The 20,410-nt window shown below is 41.9% G+C and overlaps 1 protein-coding gene across 7 annotated transcripts in view; it reads right to left on the minus strand.

The window, feature by feature from the left end:
* KHDRBS2 (KH RNA binding domain containing, signal transduction associated 2) overlaps nucleotides 1-20,410 on the minus strand; it is a 2,055,883-nt gene that overhangs the window by 557,668 nt on the left and 1,477,805 nt on the right. For 5 of the 7 annotated variants that reach the window (XR_011260416.1, XR_011260414.1, XR_011260412.1 and 2 more), the window contains 2 exons: nucleotides 19,637-19,813; nucleotides 17,641-17,692 (listed from right to left, as the gene is read on the minus strand). Coding sequence is in view for 2 of the 7 variants with exons in the window: in XM_069606187.1 (XP_069462288.1) it covers nucleotides 19,716-19,813 (98 nt within the window). In the remaining 5 variants the exon portion in view is untranslated. Of the gene's footprint in view, nucleotides 1-17,640; nucleotides 17,693-19,032; nucleotides 19,814-20,410 lie in introns of those variants that run through there. The other 2 variants (XM_069606187.1, XM_069606188.1) reach the window with 1 other exon arrangement.

The raw sequence follows: 20,410 nt of genomic DNA on the forward strand, positions 1-20,410 counted from the left end.
TCCATTTTAATGGCCTGCCTCACACTAGGGTTGGTACCATGTAGATCCTATGAAGATGCAGATTTGACAGAGAGACAGAGCTAGGCAAGACAGGAAGCACAATTCCGCTTGAGGAAAGGTTTCTCCATCTTACTTTTCTCTGGGCTTTTATCTCCTTCCGGTCACCTTTACTCTTCATGGCACAAGGCACTCTTGGTACAACATAAGGTGGCAGGGGTCACATGTTTTACGAGCATGGAATGGACCTCTTAAATAGGCAGGCTTGCTTTAAACCAATTCCTTGTAGCCTTCCTTGATTCGCTTTTGGTCTTCCAAGGACATCAGGGGCAATTTATGACAGCAGTCCTTTCCACAGCCCTCTGCTAGAGGTGAACAAAAGTGTTTCCAGGCAGACAAAAGCTCTACTCCCTACATTTCTCCAGGGAACATTGGGGTGACTTTACTGAGAACCAAGGCTTTACACTGTGCTAGCAGAACTCCCTAGGCTGGAAGAGCACAGACTGAAAAGGCAAAGGACTCACCTTGCCCTTTACCCAGAGGGCCAAAGTGACCAGATCTCCTGATTTCATCACTCAAACCATTTTGAACCACATTTGAACCATGTTCTGAACTTTCCCACCACCAGCACACACAGTGCTGACTTTGGCATTCACCTTTGAATTTCGACCCACCACTTGCAGACATCAAACCAGTTCAACACTACATCATTTCAGCAGAGTCTCGTAACCCGTCCAGCTCGAGCACAAGTGCACCATGCAGATGAATACGGACAGATTTGTCACTGAACCAAGTATTGAACTGCCATAACTTTTCATGTCGGCTCAGCTGAAAAAGCAGGAGAATAATGAAATTCATTGACCCAAACTAGCAGTACTTATCATGTTGAATCACAATCAATCTTCAAACTGCATCTTGCGAACCATTGACCCACATTGTTCTCTGGGGCCAACCCAACTCGATACTGACGGGCCAGCTGGTTTGACCCAATTGAAATGCATAAGAACTGGAATCAGATATTATTTAGACATCCTGTCCTCTTGGTCCATTTCTGGGGCCTTAGAGACGTGTTAGTAGCCCTTTTGAATCTTTTCCCTTTTGTGTGACATTATTGTAATTCTTATTCTTTTTGCTCTCTCCCAAGGTATACAATGAGCCTACACAGACCTATTTGCTATGCATTTTCTGTCTTCAATTCCATGGGTGGATAGTTTTAGTGTTTTTTTTAGTTAGTTGTATAGTTGATTTGTTTTATTTATATATATTTTTATAGAAACTTGATTGGACATTCTTTTATTTTGGAACTGTGTAATACTAATGCTTTCCCTTGGCCAATGTTACTGAAACGTTACATTCATTGTCACTCACAGAGTGACTCATTTTCCTCAGTATTATGTCTGACAACAAGACATAAATGTACCTATGCGATTGTGATTATGTGCCAACATAGTCTCGGTAAGAAATGTGAACGCAGCCAATCCTACCAGATTGTCATCACAAGTAATTGCATTATCAGATGCTGTAATCTGGTCCTGTTCTCAGTTGCGGCTGCCTGGAGTAAAATGACAACATTTCTCTCAGACAATGTCAGTTCCATTTACAAAGTAGGGCACATGAGTAATACACACTGCATTGAAAATGATCCTCTAATAAATGGGTAACCATAGCTTTGTCCCTGTAACTTGAGAGAGTGCACATTTATTCTACAGCATTTCACAGCCTCTCGAAGTGGCCGATCAGATGTTGTGAATTTATTTTCTACTGTTAAGTGATATGGTTCCAACCACAGTATGCATAATGTTTTGTGGTGCCGCAAGAGCAAAGGTGGCAGGGTTAAACAAAAGCATAGGGACGTTGGAGAACAGACAAGTGGGCCATTTGCATTTCTTGAAACATTCAGACTCAGAGGGTTAGAGAAGTAGAATAAGAGCTATTGAGATCAAACAAATGTGAATACGAGTTGAACAGATCTCAGATAGGGACGCAATAGCCCCTTACAGCACAAGAGCCCCTGAGACAGTTTAAGAGGAGCCATGAGGGTGAAGAACCAAAGTCCCTGAGGGGGCTGAAGGGCCAAGATCTAAACCACCCATCCAGGGTCTTAAAGTGAAGAAGCTTCAGGTGGCAGAGTAAGCCAACTTGAACAAATTTGATGTCATGGGGTAGAGCAGATACATCACAGCCAAGACTCTCTGTTCTTTGAAGCTTTTAGAAGGATGCTGTGAGGGGTCAGAAATAAGACACAAGGTTGTTGTGGTCTCACGTGCAGACATTTTATTTAAATGAATGGTTTGGGAAAATGTCTCTCTAGCCTTATTCTAAAGAGGAACTTCCCTATCTAGAAAATAAAACTAAGGATTTGTCTTTGTCAGAATGTCAGCAACTGAAAACTGTCCTTGTGTCCAAAACAACCTATACTGGTCCACACACTCACAAACAACAACCTTGTCAAGGAAATGTATTTAACTTAATGTTATAAAAAGTGTTAAAAACCAAAAGTCTAAGAATGACTCTAACAAAAAGGTTCTCCAGGGTAAAGACCCCTGACTACAGAAGGTGGTCCCATTCCCCTGGATTCGAAAACAGGATGGTAAAATATCTCTTTCGCTAACAGTTCCTTGATGTCTTTAATCGACTCACAAAGTTCTTGTTCAACCAAAAAGTCAGTTGAAGCAAAACGTTCTGTAACAGTGTTTCTGAAAAAGTTCTTGTATCTTTGCAGATCACCTGGTATAATCCCCTACCAGGAATCTTTATACAACTTTCAGCTGTCTGGTCTACTTGCCTTACAGGACTTCCATTTAGGATTCTCAGATCGCCTGGTGTAGTCTCCTGCCAGGAATCTTTGCACAACTTCAACTACTGGGCTCTCGCCTGCCAGGACTTCTTATGTGTTTCACAGCTCTTATATTCAACTTCAGCTGTCTGGGGTATTCAATTGCCAGGGCTTATCTTTAGGATTTCAGACCACCTGGTGTAATCTCCTACCAGGAATCTTTGTACTACTTTAACTGCCGGGTACACTCATCTGCCAGAACTTCTTATGTGTTTCACAGCTCTTCGATTCAACTTCAGCTGCCTGGGTATTCACCTACCAGGGCTCTTATGCATTTCACAGTTATTTAATGTACCACAATAGCATATACCATGAGGCACTCAGTATGTATATTTGTGGTAATATTTTCCACACATTGGCATCTGATGATTCTGTATTTGATTGGAGTTTCCCTTTATACTTTGTCTTTGTCTTCTTATGGCACCTAGCCCTTGTACTTTGTCTCAACTGCATTCAAACAAACTTTGTCTTTGTATATTTTTGGCATTAGCAACCTTGTACTGTTCAATCAGTTTCTGGCCCAGTTGTCAGAATACCCTGGGTTCTCCAGCTGCTTTGTGCAGACTCACCAGTATTTTCCTGCATCTCTGACATAGCTCGCACTTCTACGTCATGGCTTCTTCTTCTGCCTTCGAGGTTGGAGTGTGCTGATGCTCCACCAGCGCCCGGTTTGGCTCTGTGGTCACACTACAGCTCTCTTTTTGAGCAACCAACCCTCCAGGAGCTCCTGTTTTGTTCCTGGCATCTCCACGGCCCGTCTTGCTCATACAGTGTTCCTCTTTGGCTCCCAATAGCCTCCTCTGCTTTCCCATCTCTGTCTGTTTGCTTCAAGATCAGGAGCCCCAGCTTGGATGGCAATGTCACCTTCAGCACTGCTCGCTACACCTCTCTCTTCCATAGTGTGGTCGCTATCTTTATATAAAATAACTCGCTTATTGCAGGTTGGAAAAAATAGCTAGTCTGCATGTTGTATTTTGAGCTCTTGTCACGTAGCACAAACTCCCTTGTCCTCCTCCACATCTCAGTACCTGAGTTGTTATGAGTTGAAGTCCATCACTTTCATTTTGCTTTTAATTCCTGAATGTTTTTTCTCACAGAGACTGTGAGTCCTTCAATGAAGTCAAAACTTCTCCCCAGAATTTGTCTCCTCCATGTGATCTTCCCTCATACAACAGCCCCCAGGCTCAGGATCGGGTAGCATCTGCCATCTGCTCTCAGATAGTATTTGAAAGAGGTATGAGCCCATTTAATGACCAAAGCTTCCAGTTCAAGAGTCACATAATTGTTCTCTCTTGGGAATCACTTCCTACTGATATAGAGGATAGTATGCTCTATAGCGTCATGATCTTGTGACAAAAGTCCACCGAGGCCAATATGTGAATTGTCTGTTGTTAGGATAAATTTCTGGTTGAAATCTGCCACCTTCAACACAGACTCACTACACAAAATGTGTTTGAGTTTGTCAAAACACAATTGATCTTCAGTATACCATTTAACTTTCTGGGGCCCAGCATTTTTTTTGTTTATCCGTAAGAGAAGACGTTATAGATCAGAAATTAGGAAAAAAATTGTCTACAATATCCTACTAAATCCCAAAAGGCGCTCAAATCTTTCCTTGTTTTTGGAGTGGGGGCTTCTTTGACCGCTCTGACTTTTTGTGTCTGGGGCTGAACCAGTCCGTTTCCTTCGAAAAACCTGATATATTTTACTGCTGATCTAGCTAAATGGCATTTGTTTGTATTTGCCGTAAGCCCTGCTTTCCTTGGGGCCCTGATAACACCATATGATAGACTTCTACATCCATCTTCAAGCACCCCTAGCCAAAGCTAATAATCCTTCACAGAAAAACACCAATCATTACTTTAAAAAGTACTGAGAACTGGACTCCAGAGATGCATTACCAAAATCATGAGCAATATCTTGGAGTCTGTTCAACCTGAGCTATTATTTGACACCTATAACCTTGAGTTTGGACACCTACTAAACAACCTAGCACACTTAAGACCAAAACTGTACTAGATAATGTAGGGCATCAAACATTGTTGTCACCAGAGCTTAAAATCCTGAAAATAGACAAAGGGAAAGCGTGGAGACGATGGCTGTAATGCTCTTCTCCTGACAATATAACCACATGGAAAATCTTACAGAGATTCTACAAAATGGCAATCACAGAATCCAGAAAAGAATTCTTTAATAAACTGATTGATGAAGCTAACAACAAAAATAAGAAGTTATTTGAAATTCTAACACTGAAAGCTCAATCTGTGATGTTTGTGCCCACAAACCCAGATTACACCAAAGCTCAATCAGGTGTTGAGGCGAAAGTATGCAATGCCAGGGATAAAAAGAAAAAGATTGTATAGGACAAAATAAGACCCTAACCTACTCCTTTGTCCTCCCTCTGTCTCACCTCCCTTGCATTCCCCTGCACTTGCGTGATCTCAATGTCACTAGGCCTAGTAAGATCGTTGTTTTGTCCTCTCTCTTTCTCCCTTCCCCTGCCTCGTTGCGTCTTGAAACACTTGTGTATAGGCGCGTTATAAATGCCATATCATGTCATATCCTATCCTATCCTCCACCTCTATTGCCAGGTGTGGTTCCTATTGCGTTTAACTTCTGCCCATTCATCCCAGGCCTAGTAAATATTCTGGGCTCTATACACCGGTAATTCTGCCTGGGAAATGTTCTTCCACCAAAACTGATCCTAGACAATAAAGACATGTTTGCACTCTTGTTGACAAGATTTAACAATACTTACTTCCGCACCTGTACTGTCCCTGACAACATCAACATTTGTATTGTGATCCAACTTTATTTAAAAACAGGGCTAGACCCTAACAACACAAGAAACCTAAGGGCAATAACAAACTGTAATTTCTTATTAAAAAAGATCTTGATTAAAGCAGTTACGCTACAACTCCAGACTGTCATAGAACCCACAGGTGCCCTATATCCCAGATAATCAGGTTTCTGACCCTTCCACAGTTCTGAGACTGCTCTTGTTGACCTACAGTCACACATGCTGGGAATTATGGATAGGGGAAAGGTGGGGCTGCAGATCTTACTTGACTTGTCAGCAGTGTTCAATCTCCTAGACCATGAGCGCCTACTCTACATCTTGACAGATACTGCTTGCTGCTCCGACAAAACATTCAGTGGATCCAATCCTTCCCTACTGGCCGGATGTCCAGCATTTGCTGGAGCGATGCTTCCGCAACCCCTGAACCCATGAGCTGTGGTGTGCTCCACAGGGCACGTATGTCCCCATTACTTTGTAACGTATAAATGCACCCTCTCTGCAACCTTATGAAAAAGACTATTGTCTTTTTAACTAACTATGCAGATGATACCCAGCTTGTCCTGGAAGTCTATGGTGACTATGACATCGACACAGCAAATGTAAATCACATCTATGGCCTGATTGAATCTTGGATGGCAGAAAACTGGATGTGCCTTAATGGAAGGAAACAGAACTCCTAATGTTTGGATCACAGCAAGCAAAGGCCAAACTAACATCGATTATAAGGCCTTCCCCACCCATGACTGAAACATCCCTGTACTGAGTAAGATTAAAACCCTCGGCATACATTTTGACTCATCATGAGTGAAGAAATCCATGTCAATCAGGTATAAAAAAAAACTATAACTACTAATTTAGGCTTTAAAAAATACCTGCCCCTACTTTCTGAAAACAACAGCACCATAATATCACAGGCTATCATCCTGTCAAGGGTTGATTTCTGCACTGCTCTTCTTTTTGGTGCTGACAGAAAAAGTTTGCATAAACTCCAAGTCATTCAAAATTATGTAGTTTGTATCATCATACAAATAGGAATCTCATATCACAGCACATATAGGCATTACATTGGCATCCTGTAAGGGACTGAGTTCAATTTAAAGCAGCAACTATGGTGCATTAATGCCCCCATGGATAATCCCCTGTCTACATGAAAAAATGTATGTTTTATTACAAGCCTGCCAGATTACTGCGATCATCTCTCCTGATGCTTTTCAACTGCCCAACATTCAAATGAACAAAAGGTTTGAGTAAATATTTGTTGTATGCTCTGCCAGAATTTGGAACATGCTACCTCTTCCTCTACAGCAAGAAACCAACACCAGACATTTTAGGAAGTCACTCAAAACATTTCTTTTGAGTAAACCCTGTCTGCACACCGCCACCAGGTCACTTGTCCTGTGATCTTGTTGTTCACTCTGTGTATTTGGGCACCCTGATGCCTGTGGCCTCTGGTGCGTTATAAACCTATAAATAAATAATAAAGACAGAAATAAAGAAATAAACCAAATACATGCTCCTTCCAAGACTTACTGTGGATTATGATATCATTTATATATGCTCCACAGCACGAGGCATATGGCCGGAGGATTTAACCTTTGAAAGATAGCAGTGCCCCATGTACACCAAAAGGCAATTCTTTAAATTGGAAAAGCCCCATGGGAGTAGAAAAAGCAGATTTTGGTTTATCTGCTGGATTTACAAGGACTTGCCGGAACCCCTTCATCAGATCAATCACAGACACGTAAACAGCAGTACCCAAGCAACCAAGAAGATCATCAATTCTAGGCATAGGGTGGCTATGAAATTGGGAGACCATGTTTACGTTCCTGAAATCCATGCAGAACCTCCACAATTGATCTGGCTTTGTGACTAACACAATCAGGGAGGGCCATGGGGCATTCAGAGGTCTCGATAATATCAGCCCTTAACCTATTTTCTAACTCCTCTTCAATGATGCTCTTTCTACTCTCAGGTATCCAATATGTATTCATATGTACCACTTTTCCTGGAGGGGTAGGGTTGTAATGATATATCCCCTTTACTCTCCCTGGTTCTGTTCTGAAAATATTAGGGAACTGTGGCCCTTTGGGTACGCCTTCTGAGTCTGAGTCAAATCGGTGGGCATCAAAGTATTGGTGCTGGTTTCATCAGATAACAACCGGTTAATACCACAGTAGTGTCTTCAATGGGATTTTCTTTCAGTTACTTGAGAAGATTCACATGATAAATGTGTGTCTTGATTTTTATGTCTGGTTGCGAGACTCTATGATAATAAGTCCCTGTCTGATCTTTTATCTTATAGGCACCATGCCACCAAGAGAGCATTCGGTTTTCAGAAGAGAGGAGGAGGACTAGGACTCTTTGTCCAATAGAAAAGGATCTTAATGCAGTTTTCTATCATTATACCCCTTCTGTTGGTCCTAGGTCTTAATCAGGTTAGTCTGCACTATGGATCTAAGTGCTGCCATGTGTTCTTTCAGTATCTTGGCAGTTTGGGATAATGGTAAACTGACTTTCTCTCGGTCCTCCCAGGTTTCACTTAAGATATCTAAGACATCTTGTGGTTGTCTCCCATAAAAATTCCTGAATGGGGAAAATTCCATGGAGGATTCTGTTGTTTTAGTAATGGCGAAAAGGGCCTAGGATGTCATAACATCCCCCATGATGTCATAACATCCCAATTCATTCTAGAAACCTCAACTAGTTTCTTTAAAATATGCTTTAGGGTCTTGTGATTATAAGTGGGCAAAGTCCTAATCTGAAGTGTTTTCTTTACCTCAGACATGAGGTTACTCATAAAGGTAGATCATTTATCTGTTAAGATTTCCTTTGGAAACCCACCTCTTGAAAAATTCAAATTTAATGCTTGAGATCGTGTTGTGTAGTTCTGTAGAGGGTAAAGGGTAACGGGTTGCATAGTCTAATATCACCAATATGTATCAGTTTCCCAAATTTGATGGTTCTAAAGGTCCAACTATAGCTATACCTAGGGATGAAAAGGGTATATCTGCGATGGGTAAGGGCTTCAAGTGGGCTGGGGCATTTGAGTACCAGCCTTCTGCCATAGGGCACAAGTAACCACAATGTTATTTACGTCTGTGTATATCCTGGACCAATAGAACTGGTTCAGAATCTGGACCTGGGTTTTAGCTGTCCCTAGATGTCCACCTGTTAGGTGGGAATGGGCAATCTCCAACACAATTTTCCTATGGCTTTTGGGTTCCACAGCTTGTGACCTAGGGATATCACCAGGTTATATGTCCACCATTTGCAGCAGCCCAGTATTCAAGAAATAAATGGACCACCCTGCTCCCTTCCCTTCTCCCCGAGTAATACCTGAAGAAAAGGCTTGTCAAGCAAGAGATCGTTCCTTTGGGCAAAGGCTAAAACATGGATAATGCCAGGATATTTCTCTGCCATAGGAGATGGAGCTGCCTCAGGTCTAACTTCAGGCTCTATATCTGCCTCCCCAAATCCTTTAGTTTTTCCTGGTTTCACTAGAGTTATTAGATTATTGGGGTTTAGGGAACAGAGACTTCCCCAAAACCCGCTGGGCTATTATCTCCTGTGCCTTGATTTTATAGGCATCTTTGCCATTATTTAGCATCAGCATGTGATGCTGGAAATGCATCGGAGGGACAGGGCCTCCATATCCTTGTCATTTACTGCTTTTCATCGTGTGTTCTGTTGTGTTTTCCGCGCAGGAGTTCATGTGGGACTCCTGGCGGTGCAGCTCTCTTTCTTTTGGTTTGGTGAACGGACCTGTGGGATACCCTTAGGGCACCCATGGGTGGGGGTACAACCCTGTGCCCCTAGTGTATGTTTTTGGGCACCTGTGGATGGCCCACAGAGCAGGGTATGGGCTGGCGGCAGCTCCATGCTGAATTTGACAGGTGCGCGGAGTATCCTCCATTTTGGGATACCCCGGCCCTGCCATTGGGATCAGTTGATTCCTGATGGAAAACAAGATGGCACCGGTGGCCTCTTGCTTTCTATTACCCTATTACCTATTACCTTGTTTTCCCAAAGTCCTGGGAAGCCCTGACTCTGTCCCTTCCCCCTGACTGGCTGTTGGGTGGAAGTGCCATATATGGTGTTATTGTGAAGGCCCGGTCAGACTAGCTGGAGCCTTCCCGGTGTATGTTGTGGGTACCTCCTGTGGGTAGGACCTGGGTGAATAGAGTGTGTGACGAATATGCATTCTGTGTTGTGGGTGTCTAGTATCTGGTGGTTGACACAATGACTGAGACAACCCTGCCCGAAACCGGTATGAATGCAGCTTGTAGTGTTGAATGGCTCGGTACTTGTCCCAATACACATAACTTGTTGTGAGTGTCTGGAGAGAAGTGAATGGCCTGAATACCTCATGTGCCTGATTGTCTGCCTGCCTGCATGAATGCCCGTAGTCGTGATTGGATGCTTGAGTGTGACCCAGCGGAACGAATTGGAGATCAACAGTATATCTGGGGACCTCTTACTGCTAGGAATCGTGTTCAGAAGCTGAAGTCCACTACAACGAGTAACTGGATTAACTGACGCTTGACCTTGAAGCCCTGCTGGATGAGAAGAATTGCTGTTGCTCTCCTTCAGAATCCGAAAGCTGCTTTGCCTCCAAGGACTGACCCAGGGAGGACCTGGTAAGGCGCCCTCTTCCCGAGCTACGAGGGACCATTGTGCACAGCTGATCTTTGCCAACGTTCCCTTGTAGACAGACCTTCGACAGGCTGCCGACCCGATACGGGGTCTGCTGCGGAGCTCCAAGGAGAAGCACTCGGACTGTTGTCCGCCACTGTCGACGACCGCCGTCGCCGACCGGAGCCGCTGTGCTCCCGTTTGCCTAAGAACTTCAATTGATCATCGGACGCTCTCGTCTGCATCGGCATCTGCTTGTCTCCCGCTGGAGAAGGCCCCACCTACAGACCGCAGAGACGCCGACGACTTGACGCCCTTGCTGGGCCACAGTTCTTCATCATCTCTTTGCGGTCCAGAACTATCGTCACTGAGGTGCCCCGCACGCCTCTTCCTTGCAGGACGCCGACGCTCTGTCATCGATGAGCACCGCTAGGAACGAAGCTGTCACTTCCCTGCCGTAGTTCACCCTGTTCACCGTCGGACGTTCGACGACCTGTGACTCCCGCCTTAAAGGGAGGGCACTCAAGAAGGGTCGTCGATTCCCTGACACCGAACGCCAAGTTCCCTGACACCTCTCGACGATCCGTGGCTCCCGCCTGAAAGGGAGGCACTCAAGAAGGATCGGTCGGTGCATCGTTGGAGAACTCTACTCCACCAGGTACATTGGGGGGTAAAACCTTAATAGGAAGAAGTGAGACTATTGAACATATGGACTGGGCTTGTGCGATATATCTTTATCTACAGGTTGCCCAGGTGGGGGGATCTCCACACAGAACTGTGCCTAGTGGTAGGGGTCAGTATTCTGCCTATTGTTTCAGTCCCCTTGTGTTCCTTCCTATCTCTATTGCTGGTTTACTCATTATTGATCTGTGTGACATTTTAACGGTACAGTTGATGCACTTTAATGAGATTCAATAACATTAGTGGTACCACTTTAAAATTGTATATATTTATCATTGTTGAATTCCAAGTACAAAGCACGTTATTGTGATCGTGTACATACCTTTGAATATTAATTATATAAAGACTGTGTTTTCAGTAATACAGTGTGTGGACATTCCTTTGTGGGGGTTCGAGGACTACACTGTACTTAAGAACCAGCCTGCATCACCTCCTCAGAAACTAGGCCTTGATTGCTCGACTACATTACCAATAATAGAGAATCTTGACTGGGGTCCTCTGTGCCTCTCCTCTACCATATAGAGAGCAGAAGTACAGACACCCCTACCAGTCTTTACACAGCACCTTTACATTGTTTCCGTAGTCAGGGTCTATGATGCCTGCTAATACGTCTAAGCCATATCACTAAGCTGAACCTGACTTAGAAGCAGGTTTAATGTAGTTTCCATGAGGGAGGATAAGGACTAAGTATGTTGGTATCAAAACCTGCTCCCCAGGTTGAATCAGTTCTCCCCTACTACTGCATATGTCAAATTTGATAGAGTGTCAGTGGCAATGATTCTATTGGAAGCTTGTTTACTGATTTAATCAAACCTAAGGGTTCTGCAGTTTATGTCAACTGTGCTCGATCCCACTTCTGACGCTATATGCAAGGGTCAGAAATGGATATGAGAGACAGACACAAGGTTGTTGTATTCTTAAGTACAGAAATTTTTTTTTAATTGTTTGTAAAAATGATTCTCTAGCCCTATTCTAAAGCATAACTTCCCCACCTAGAAACTAAAACTAAGGATCTGTCTGTGTCAGGGTGTGAGTAACTGAAAAGCCATCCTTGTGACCAAAACAATGTATCCTGAACCTCGCCCTACTAACAAACTACAAAAGGTGCCAGAAAATGTCTTTTAACTTAATCTTAGAAAAATTGTTCAAAACCAAAAGTACAAGAATTACTCTAACAAAAATGTTCTGCAGGGTAAAGACCCAAGACTCCACAATGTCTCTTTAGCTAACAGTTCCTTGGTGTCTTTACTAGACACACACAGTTCTTGTTCAACCAAAAAGTTCTGTTTAAGCAAAACGTTCTATAAAAGTCTTTCTGTAAAAGTTCATGTATCTTTGCAGATTACCTGGTATACTCTCCTGCCAGTAATCATCATACAACTCTCAACTCATGGTGTAGTCACATTCCAGGACTTCTCTTTAGGATTCTCAGATCACCTGGTGTAATCTCCTGCCAGGAATCTTTGTACAACTTCAACTGCCGGGTATACTCTTTATGCGCCTTGCCTTTGTACTTTGCCTTGGCTGCGTTCAAACATACTGTGCCTTCGTACTTTGCTTTGGCTGCATTCAGACGCACTTTGCCTTTGCATATTTTCTGCATTATCAACCTTTCACGATTCAATCACTTGTTGATGCGGTTGTCGGAATGCCCATCGGTCCCCATCTAATGTGAGCAGGCTCAATGGTCTTTTCCAGTATCTTTGACATTGCTTGTGCCTCTGCATTATGGCTTCTTCTTCTGCATTCCAGGTTGGAGTGTGCGGATGGTCCCCCAGCACCGAACGGCTCCATGGCCACATGCCAGCTCTCCTCCTCCGGCTAGGATGAAGTCTGCTGCCTTGTCGAGTGACCGAATCTCCAGGAGCTCTTGCTCTGCTCCCGGTATCTCCAATGTCCATCTTGCTCATACGCAGCATTCCTCTTCCTTTCCCAACCGCCTCTTCTGCTTTGCCAGCTCTGTCTATGTGCTTCACAATCAGGAGCCCCAGCGTGCATGGTATCATCTCCTTATGCACTGCTCTCTGCACCTCTCTCTTCCATAGTGCAGTCAACATTTTTAAATTTTTAAATGCCCCACTCATTGCTGCTTTGGTAAAACAACTAGTTTGCATGTTGTATTTTGCGCTCTGAAAACTTTGCACAAACTCTTATGACTTTGCACAAACACCCTGTCCTCCTCCTCATCTCAGGGCCTGAGTGATTATGGGGGTTGAAGTCCTCAACCCTTTTAGGCTTTTAAATTCTGGATGGTTTTTCTCACAGATTTCAGAGTGTCTTCCTCAGGATGATTGGGGGGCACTGTTACTCCTCCAATTAAGTTCTGACGTCTCCTCATCACAATGCACAGAACATTGAAATCAATCTTGTCTTTCAAGGGGAGCCAATGCAAGGCCTTTATGGTGGTAGTGGCATTATCTTTGTGGGGTTTGAGGCCCAATATGAGCAAGTCAGCCTTATTTTGAATCAGCTGCATGGTGTGGATAATATATTTTGGGGGAGCAAAGTATAAACTATTGAAGTGTTGTACTTCCTATTGCTCCATTGATTTCAACCTTGTGGTGGATATTAAGGTAGGGAAGATATTAAACGAGTCAGAGATATATGATGACTACATAATCCAAACAAGACATCACAAATAACAACATTGCCTTGCTTTGTTAGTAGGAAGGGAAATATTCTCAGGAGCAGAATCTGGAAGCAAACACCTGACTTCTGGACAGCAATGATTGGGACTGAATTGAAATATTTGCGTCCATGAGGACACCTATTTTCCATACTTGTGGGACAGGGTTTAGACTTGTGGTCAGTCTTGGACAGTGGCTTCCACAAATATAATTTCTGTCTAGGCCATGTGCACCAGTAGTTTAATATTGGCCATACATTCAACTATTTCCCACATACAGACAGTAATGTTTGAATGTATTGGTGAGGTAAAAGGAAATATTCTTAACAAAAGCTGTCTGTCATATGCATAGTTTACGTATTTCATCTCAAGGATTTAATTTACTGAATTAGAGGCAGAATGTACATGCTAAACAAGGGATTGCCCGCCGTTGCCATACACCAAATGCAGAATGGCCGAATTTCAAAAACAAATGTGGACTGGCTTGTTCTCTATTTTATGTTGTTGAGTCTGGCCTTCATGTTCTGATGACCTATGGTATTGAATGCCACAGAGAGGTCCAGAACTATCACAGCGTATTTTAGCACCCATCTGCTACTAACCTCAGATCATGTATCACTGTTACCACTGCTGCCTTGGCCCAGTGCACAGGCCAAAATGTTGCCTGGTTTACGCAAAGGATGCAGTTAATCTGAACATAAACTTTCAGTTCCTTCAGAAGGTTTTTCTCAATGCCAAAGCACTATTCAAAAGAAAGGGTTTGATGCCTTCAAGATAATCATCAAGACCTACCATTCAGCAAGACAGCTCAGATAACAAATTCGCCCCTTCTATATATTGCCCGATCATCTAAACAATAATTCACCATGAAAATGTCTGCCTATGAAACTATTACCCTACCATCTTTGACATAAAGAAACGCTCCTTTCTTCTGAGAATCCACCCAGTCTCTACATTTCTCACTTGCATTTAACATCTGTCTTCTTCCTGTTTCCACTCCTCCCAGGCCTTTTTCTGATCTGGGTGTCTGCTTTATTTTCTTTTGCTTTTGTGCTGTGAAGCAATCATTCGTTTGCATGGGCACATTACAAGAACCATATATACATATCATTTACTGTGCAAGGACTGTTTGCAAAGAGTGTATATATGCCATTTCGTTAGGATTGTAATTGAATGTGTGAGCAATTGTGCCATTATGGAAAGTCGACGCATTTTGGGCAGTGTTGACGAGATCGAGTGATATTGATGATTCCTAATACTGTCATTAAAAATCATGGAAACTGTACAATTCTCCTAATCACTGTGGCTGGGCATGCGTCTGGTAGGGAGTACAAGCTTTTTACTTGTCTGAATCGCCATCTGTAAGCTGTCCAGAGACACACCCTTAAAGTGTATTGTGTAGACTGGGGTTCTCTGCTGTTCAATGACCAATGTGTGTACTGGGAGTTGCGATTTTAGATATCGATTTGTTTTCTGATATCTATAATTTTGTGGGTAAAGAAATTGTTTGCAGAGTTACATAACTGCTGAGCGGGTACGCGCATAAAGGTTGCAATATCAAACTGGCGTTCCTTAGCATTTGAAACGTATTCAAAATTTAAAAAAAATCTCTTTGCCATGAGGTAGCAGATGTTTTAAGGTAATCACTAGATACACCTTTATTTGCCTTTTCCTATCGAGTCTTCATAGATATTTATTTTCGTAATATAATGAAGTATGAGGCCACGATCACACGTCCACCCGCAGTGTTGATCAGCTCTTCACTTTCTGTGTTTTGTTTGTGCTATTTCTTTATTGAATCATGGGTTCTTTTTAACATGACATGGTGTTTGATAATTGGTCACAGATTTGTTCTGAAAGACGTGTTTATAATTTGGTTGTAGTTTAGTGCCAGAAAGTGTTGTTAGGGTTTTTGCCAGTCTATCAATGTTTAGACTTTTCCATGTTCTGACTTAGTAAGCAGGAGCATGTGCTAGGGATTTATCAATTTCACTTATCTTAAATGAAGAGGGATACTGTAGAGGTCTGACCAGTCTGCCTGGAAGAGTGGTTTGACTTCTCTAGGCTAAAAATCAAGTGCAGAGCATTCCCTTTCTAATGGGAAGTGTTCTGACTTACTTGTGAACACCAAGCAATTGTAATGTCTTGAATTCTTTAGTTGTGAAGTGCGCGGATGTGGTGCATACATGTACCACTGGTAATGAGTGCTAGGCCAACCCCTTTTTGTTATCGCTTTGCTTGGCAATGCTTTTGTGTCCTAATTGTATAAGGTCAGATATAAAAGAATAATTATCTTTCATCCATGATTAAAGCAATAGAACTCGAGAGTGGGGGCATTACCGGTCATGTAATGCCCCTGGGGTGATAGTTATAAGCCTGATTGCGGCAAAAAAAGCAAAATCAATGGCCACCATGGATTGGGGAGAAGGGACTACCTGTAGTCCCTTCTCATTTTCCATGGCAGCCATTAAAAAGATAGAAAACAAATGAAAGCGAAGAAAATGGCCACCATGGAACGGAACGAAGGGACTACAGGTAGTCCCTTCTCCCTTTCCATGGCAGCTGGTGAAGAAACGGAAGGAACTCTGCGGGACACAGTGCTCTGATCAGAGCACAGCAGGTGAGTCTTTGTCGGCCTGGTACCGATCCATTGAGGGCCAATCAGATTGTTTGTAGCAATATGATTGTTTGTAGCAATATGTTTGTCCCTCGCCGGGTACTAATTAGCAATAGAAACATCTAGGTTTATTGTTTCAATAGTGCAATGTAAACTGAATCTTTTTATTCTGCTGATGATTTTCAGACTGAGGAAATGGGATTAATGGTGACCAAGTCTGCTTACTGTTCTGGACTATCCTGGGACTGATGGCCATAGAAGTGCTCTCCTTCTACATGCCTTTAATATACTGCCATTGTATGCGCCTACTCTGCAGGCATAACATGGTCTCTTAATTGGTTGCCAACACAAGATGATTCCCTTCTGATAGAAAGTGAAGAACGACGCACTAAAAATAAAAAATAAATTGAATGCGCAAGCTTCTAAATCAGAATAAAACTGAAAATAATACCTAAAACGGTGTTCACCCTTTCCAAATGTGCTAAACAATGCGTTTTTAAAAGCTCACAGTAGTGTGTGGATATGCTGAGTTTCTCATTTGTCAAGCATCTGTTGATTAAAGACATTTTGAAAACATGTTTAGAAGCTAAAGGTAACAGTGGTTAACAGATCTTTTGTAACTCATAATTTTCACCATGCATCACAACTATTCCAATATTATTATTAATCAATAATGCCCATCTTTCTCGGCTTTACCAGGAGGTTATGACCCACTACTTGCGTTAATATTATGTCTTCATAGAGGGTTTCAGGATGTTAAACCGGTACAGCCAGTCACAGTGGACATTATTGCCATAGAGGCCATTTGCTAAGACTTTTGCATTAGGGGAATTTGCCAGGTGCACACATCATTCCCTGACAAGAAAACTAAACAACTAAAAAGGTTCGTCAATGCAGAAACAGGATCTTGTCTGAAAAAAGCAAATCCCTTTTCTGTTTCTATGGCGGACAAGGAAAAAGAAGAGACTCAGCACAGTGAAGGGAAACATTCGGGCCAAAAAAAGCACGTTTAAAAAGCAATTTGGTAGGGGTATGGTGGCAGGAGGACTGTGCAGCAAAGGAGGCGCTGGGGGGGGGGATTGCAGGGCAGTGGAGACCGTCTGCATGTTGTTGGAGGGGCAGGCTTTGCTGAAGGCATTGTCGGAAAAGCATCTTAGAAAATAGGTTCATACTGAATGATCAATCCATCCTTCAAGCATCTTGATGATCGGAGGTGCTCAAACGAGATGCTAATGTGGAAAACAGTATTTCCCCATGATCATTAATAAGAAAAGGAACTAAGTTTTGGAAATACAATATTTGAGAGCGTGCATACATTTCAGCATTAACACTATACGATAACTAAGAAATGCATCGCTACAAACAGTCTGTAAACCAATGCCGGGTTTACAATAGGCACAGATTGATTGTGCTTAAAGAAGACATGAGCAACAGCCAGCTGCTCATCTTACCTGAACCAACTGAACCAGATGTCCCGATTAGCACTCCATCCACAGCGGGCACCTGAAATATCCAAGCAGACCGTACAGAAGTTAGCTACCAGAACCTGAAGGGAGCCAGCAGAAGCACATTTTACTTTTAAATATCAAGAGATGAGTGTCACAAGCTTTGCAAATTTGGAGTAACTATTAGCATGCAACTCCAGATGGAAGAGATTTTCAGCACACGCTGATCGGTATCATTCATATTACTTTACTCTTATCAAAAAAGTAAACCAATCACATTGACAAAAGCCACCAGGTCCCCTTTTAACAAACAAACTGTATGTCAAATAGTAACAGTCGTGCTATCCCTACATCATGCTTCCATTCATTTTCCAGAAATCATTTAGGTTATATATATATATATTTATAGTTAGCAAGAGTTGCATTACCGTTATTGTTCATTTTAGTTCTGTTTATTACCTGGAAGGTTAGATATTGCAAAAAAGAGAAATAATAATAAGTTGTTGACACTAGTTAATGTTAATTAGATGTTTTAAGATCCTAAATCCTATTTTGTTATATTTTGGTAGGTTTACTTTTTTAACTATCAGTAGCTTAATAATAGAGAATATTTAACATTACTTACATTGTCAAAATTACAGAGTTACTATTAATGTTACCTGTTTAACGTCTAGTCATCCTTTGAGTGCTGCGACATATTTCCTTAATACTCATCAGTCATCAAGTCTGATAGTCTCATAAGAAATACCAGCCCGCTAAACTGCCTTCAAGGGCGCTGATATTAAGCACTGAAAATTACAAATAAAGTTTTTGAAGGTGAAGAGCAAAGAACCGGGAAGTGACACTGAATGTTAGTTTGTAAAATACAAATTGTTATGAGCTACGCCGATGCAGTCGAGAGACTCCTTTGAGTGGAAAACAAGAAGGTGAATCTATGCAATGCTTACAAAGTTAAATGGGATAATTAATGCGCAGGGGAAACTCAAAGGTTGAAGAACTAGGCATTTAGACATTCTGGTAAGTGCTAATCTTACCTCATTAAAGTCCATTACATTCTCACGGGAGACATGCTAATACAAACAAGTCAATGAGAGTTTGTGTTTAGCAAGATCAAACTTAGAGGATAGTTTAAAATCCATTTATTTCTAAATCCACTTTCATTAACACGTTATACATTAGGCTTTTCTAACCATGAGTCATGTAACAGTTTAGTTGGTTACCTTTTTAAATTATTTAACAACCATAAGTTATTGATACAACTTTTAACGTCTTACACAGAAAAATTCTTAAAACACGCTTGGGTTCAATTTTTGTAAGTTTATATATAAAACAATTTAGCCATCTCTCGAAGAAGAAATAAAGCAGTCATTTAAAAGTTAGAAAACACGTAATTCAAAATTTAGTTTGTTACAAAAGGTTTCAGCTTTATTGACAAATTATGGCAAACATTTGACAAATTATGGTTTCCTATTTAGAGAAGCTTACACATGGATCTTTATGTGATTAATTTTAACAAATACAGGTTAAAACACTGAACCAATTCAGTTAGCTACAGACATACAGTAGCTTCTTGAGTTGAACCCCTTTGTAACAGCATTTTAAATTAAATTTACAAACTGAATATTGAACATCTTAATGAAACATATTAAAAAAGACAGTTTAAAACATCTTATCTACACCTTGATTATCTCCTGTTTCAAAAATCATGTCACAATCTGCCAGCACACCTAACCAAGAACACGTGTGCCGCGTGTACGTATGTGAATCGTCTTCCGATCTGTTACACCTTCATGCTCTGCTTTAAAATATTTACAGACAACAGTGAATCACCAAGAGAAGGAGCATCCTGCGGGATTGTCTCTAAAGAATGTTTGCCAGATGTTAAGTCCATGTTATAAAACAATCCTAGGGCCAATGTGACGCCAATTGCTTTAAGAAATACAAGAACACAGGACAACTGTAATGCAGTGATCCCTCGGATAGAAAAGAAATGGACTATTACTTGTCTCATTGCTGTTATGTTTGTGCTGACCAGAGGCTATAAAGTGGTTTTGAGATGAAGTCCCAGGAGTGCAGGCCCTTCAATATCTACCATAGGGATGTTCTCTGTAGCCCCCTCTGGCTGACCTTAGAGTGTGTACTTTTAAACTGGGGCGAGTCAAAGGCCACTCTTCATGTCCTAAAGCAAAAGAAAAGAAAGATGCACCTTCTGTTAAACTTAACAGGGACAATAGGAGGATTATATTTTGAAAAAAACAACAACTTGGCTTCAGGATGGCACAGGTGAGAATAATAGCAAGACAGTGTTTGATGACAGAAAATAACAACCAAGCCCAATAGAGACTTCCTATTTACCAACATGTTTTTGACACACACATGATAGGCATTTTTACTGTTTTCTGATGCCAAACCATCTGCTGCAATGCTGCACAATGTGTTCAGTGCACATTCGAATAAATATTAGAACAGTGAACAGTAGCACTGAGTAAGCAATGATGTTGCGATATGTGGCTAGTTGGCAAGATTCTGTACAGCATGTATATATGTGCAAGCCTGTTCCATGCTCTAGCCTGATTAGGGATAACTGTACATTTCATCTCCATCAACCTTTGGTCCTGACGTCTGTCACGTCACTATCAGATTTCTGGTTCAGCCTTAAATCTCATGTTAGTTACTAGTCGCAAATGACTATGCAACAGCTGTTGATCAGTGTCTTCTGCATGTACACCATCGAATGATATGTCATTACATTCTTATGGTGGTCTGCTGAAGATGA

This window comes from Ambystoma mexicanum, chromosome 4p (genome assembly GCF_040938575.1).
Source record: "Ambystoma mexicanum isolate Mex_15411 chromosome 4p, UKY_AmexF1_1, whole genome shotgun sequence".
Classification (NCBI taxonomy): Eukaryota; Metazoa; Chordata; class Amphibia; order Caudata; family Ambystomatidae; genus Ambystoma; species Ambystoma mexicanum.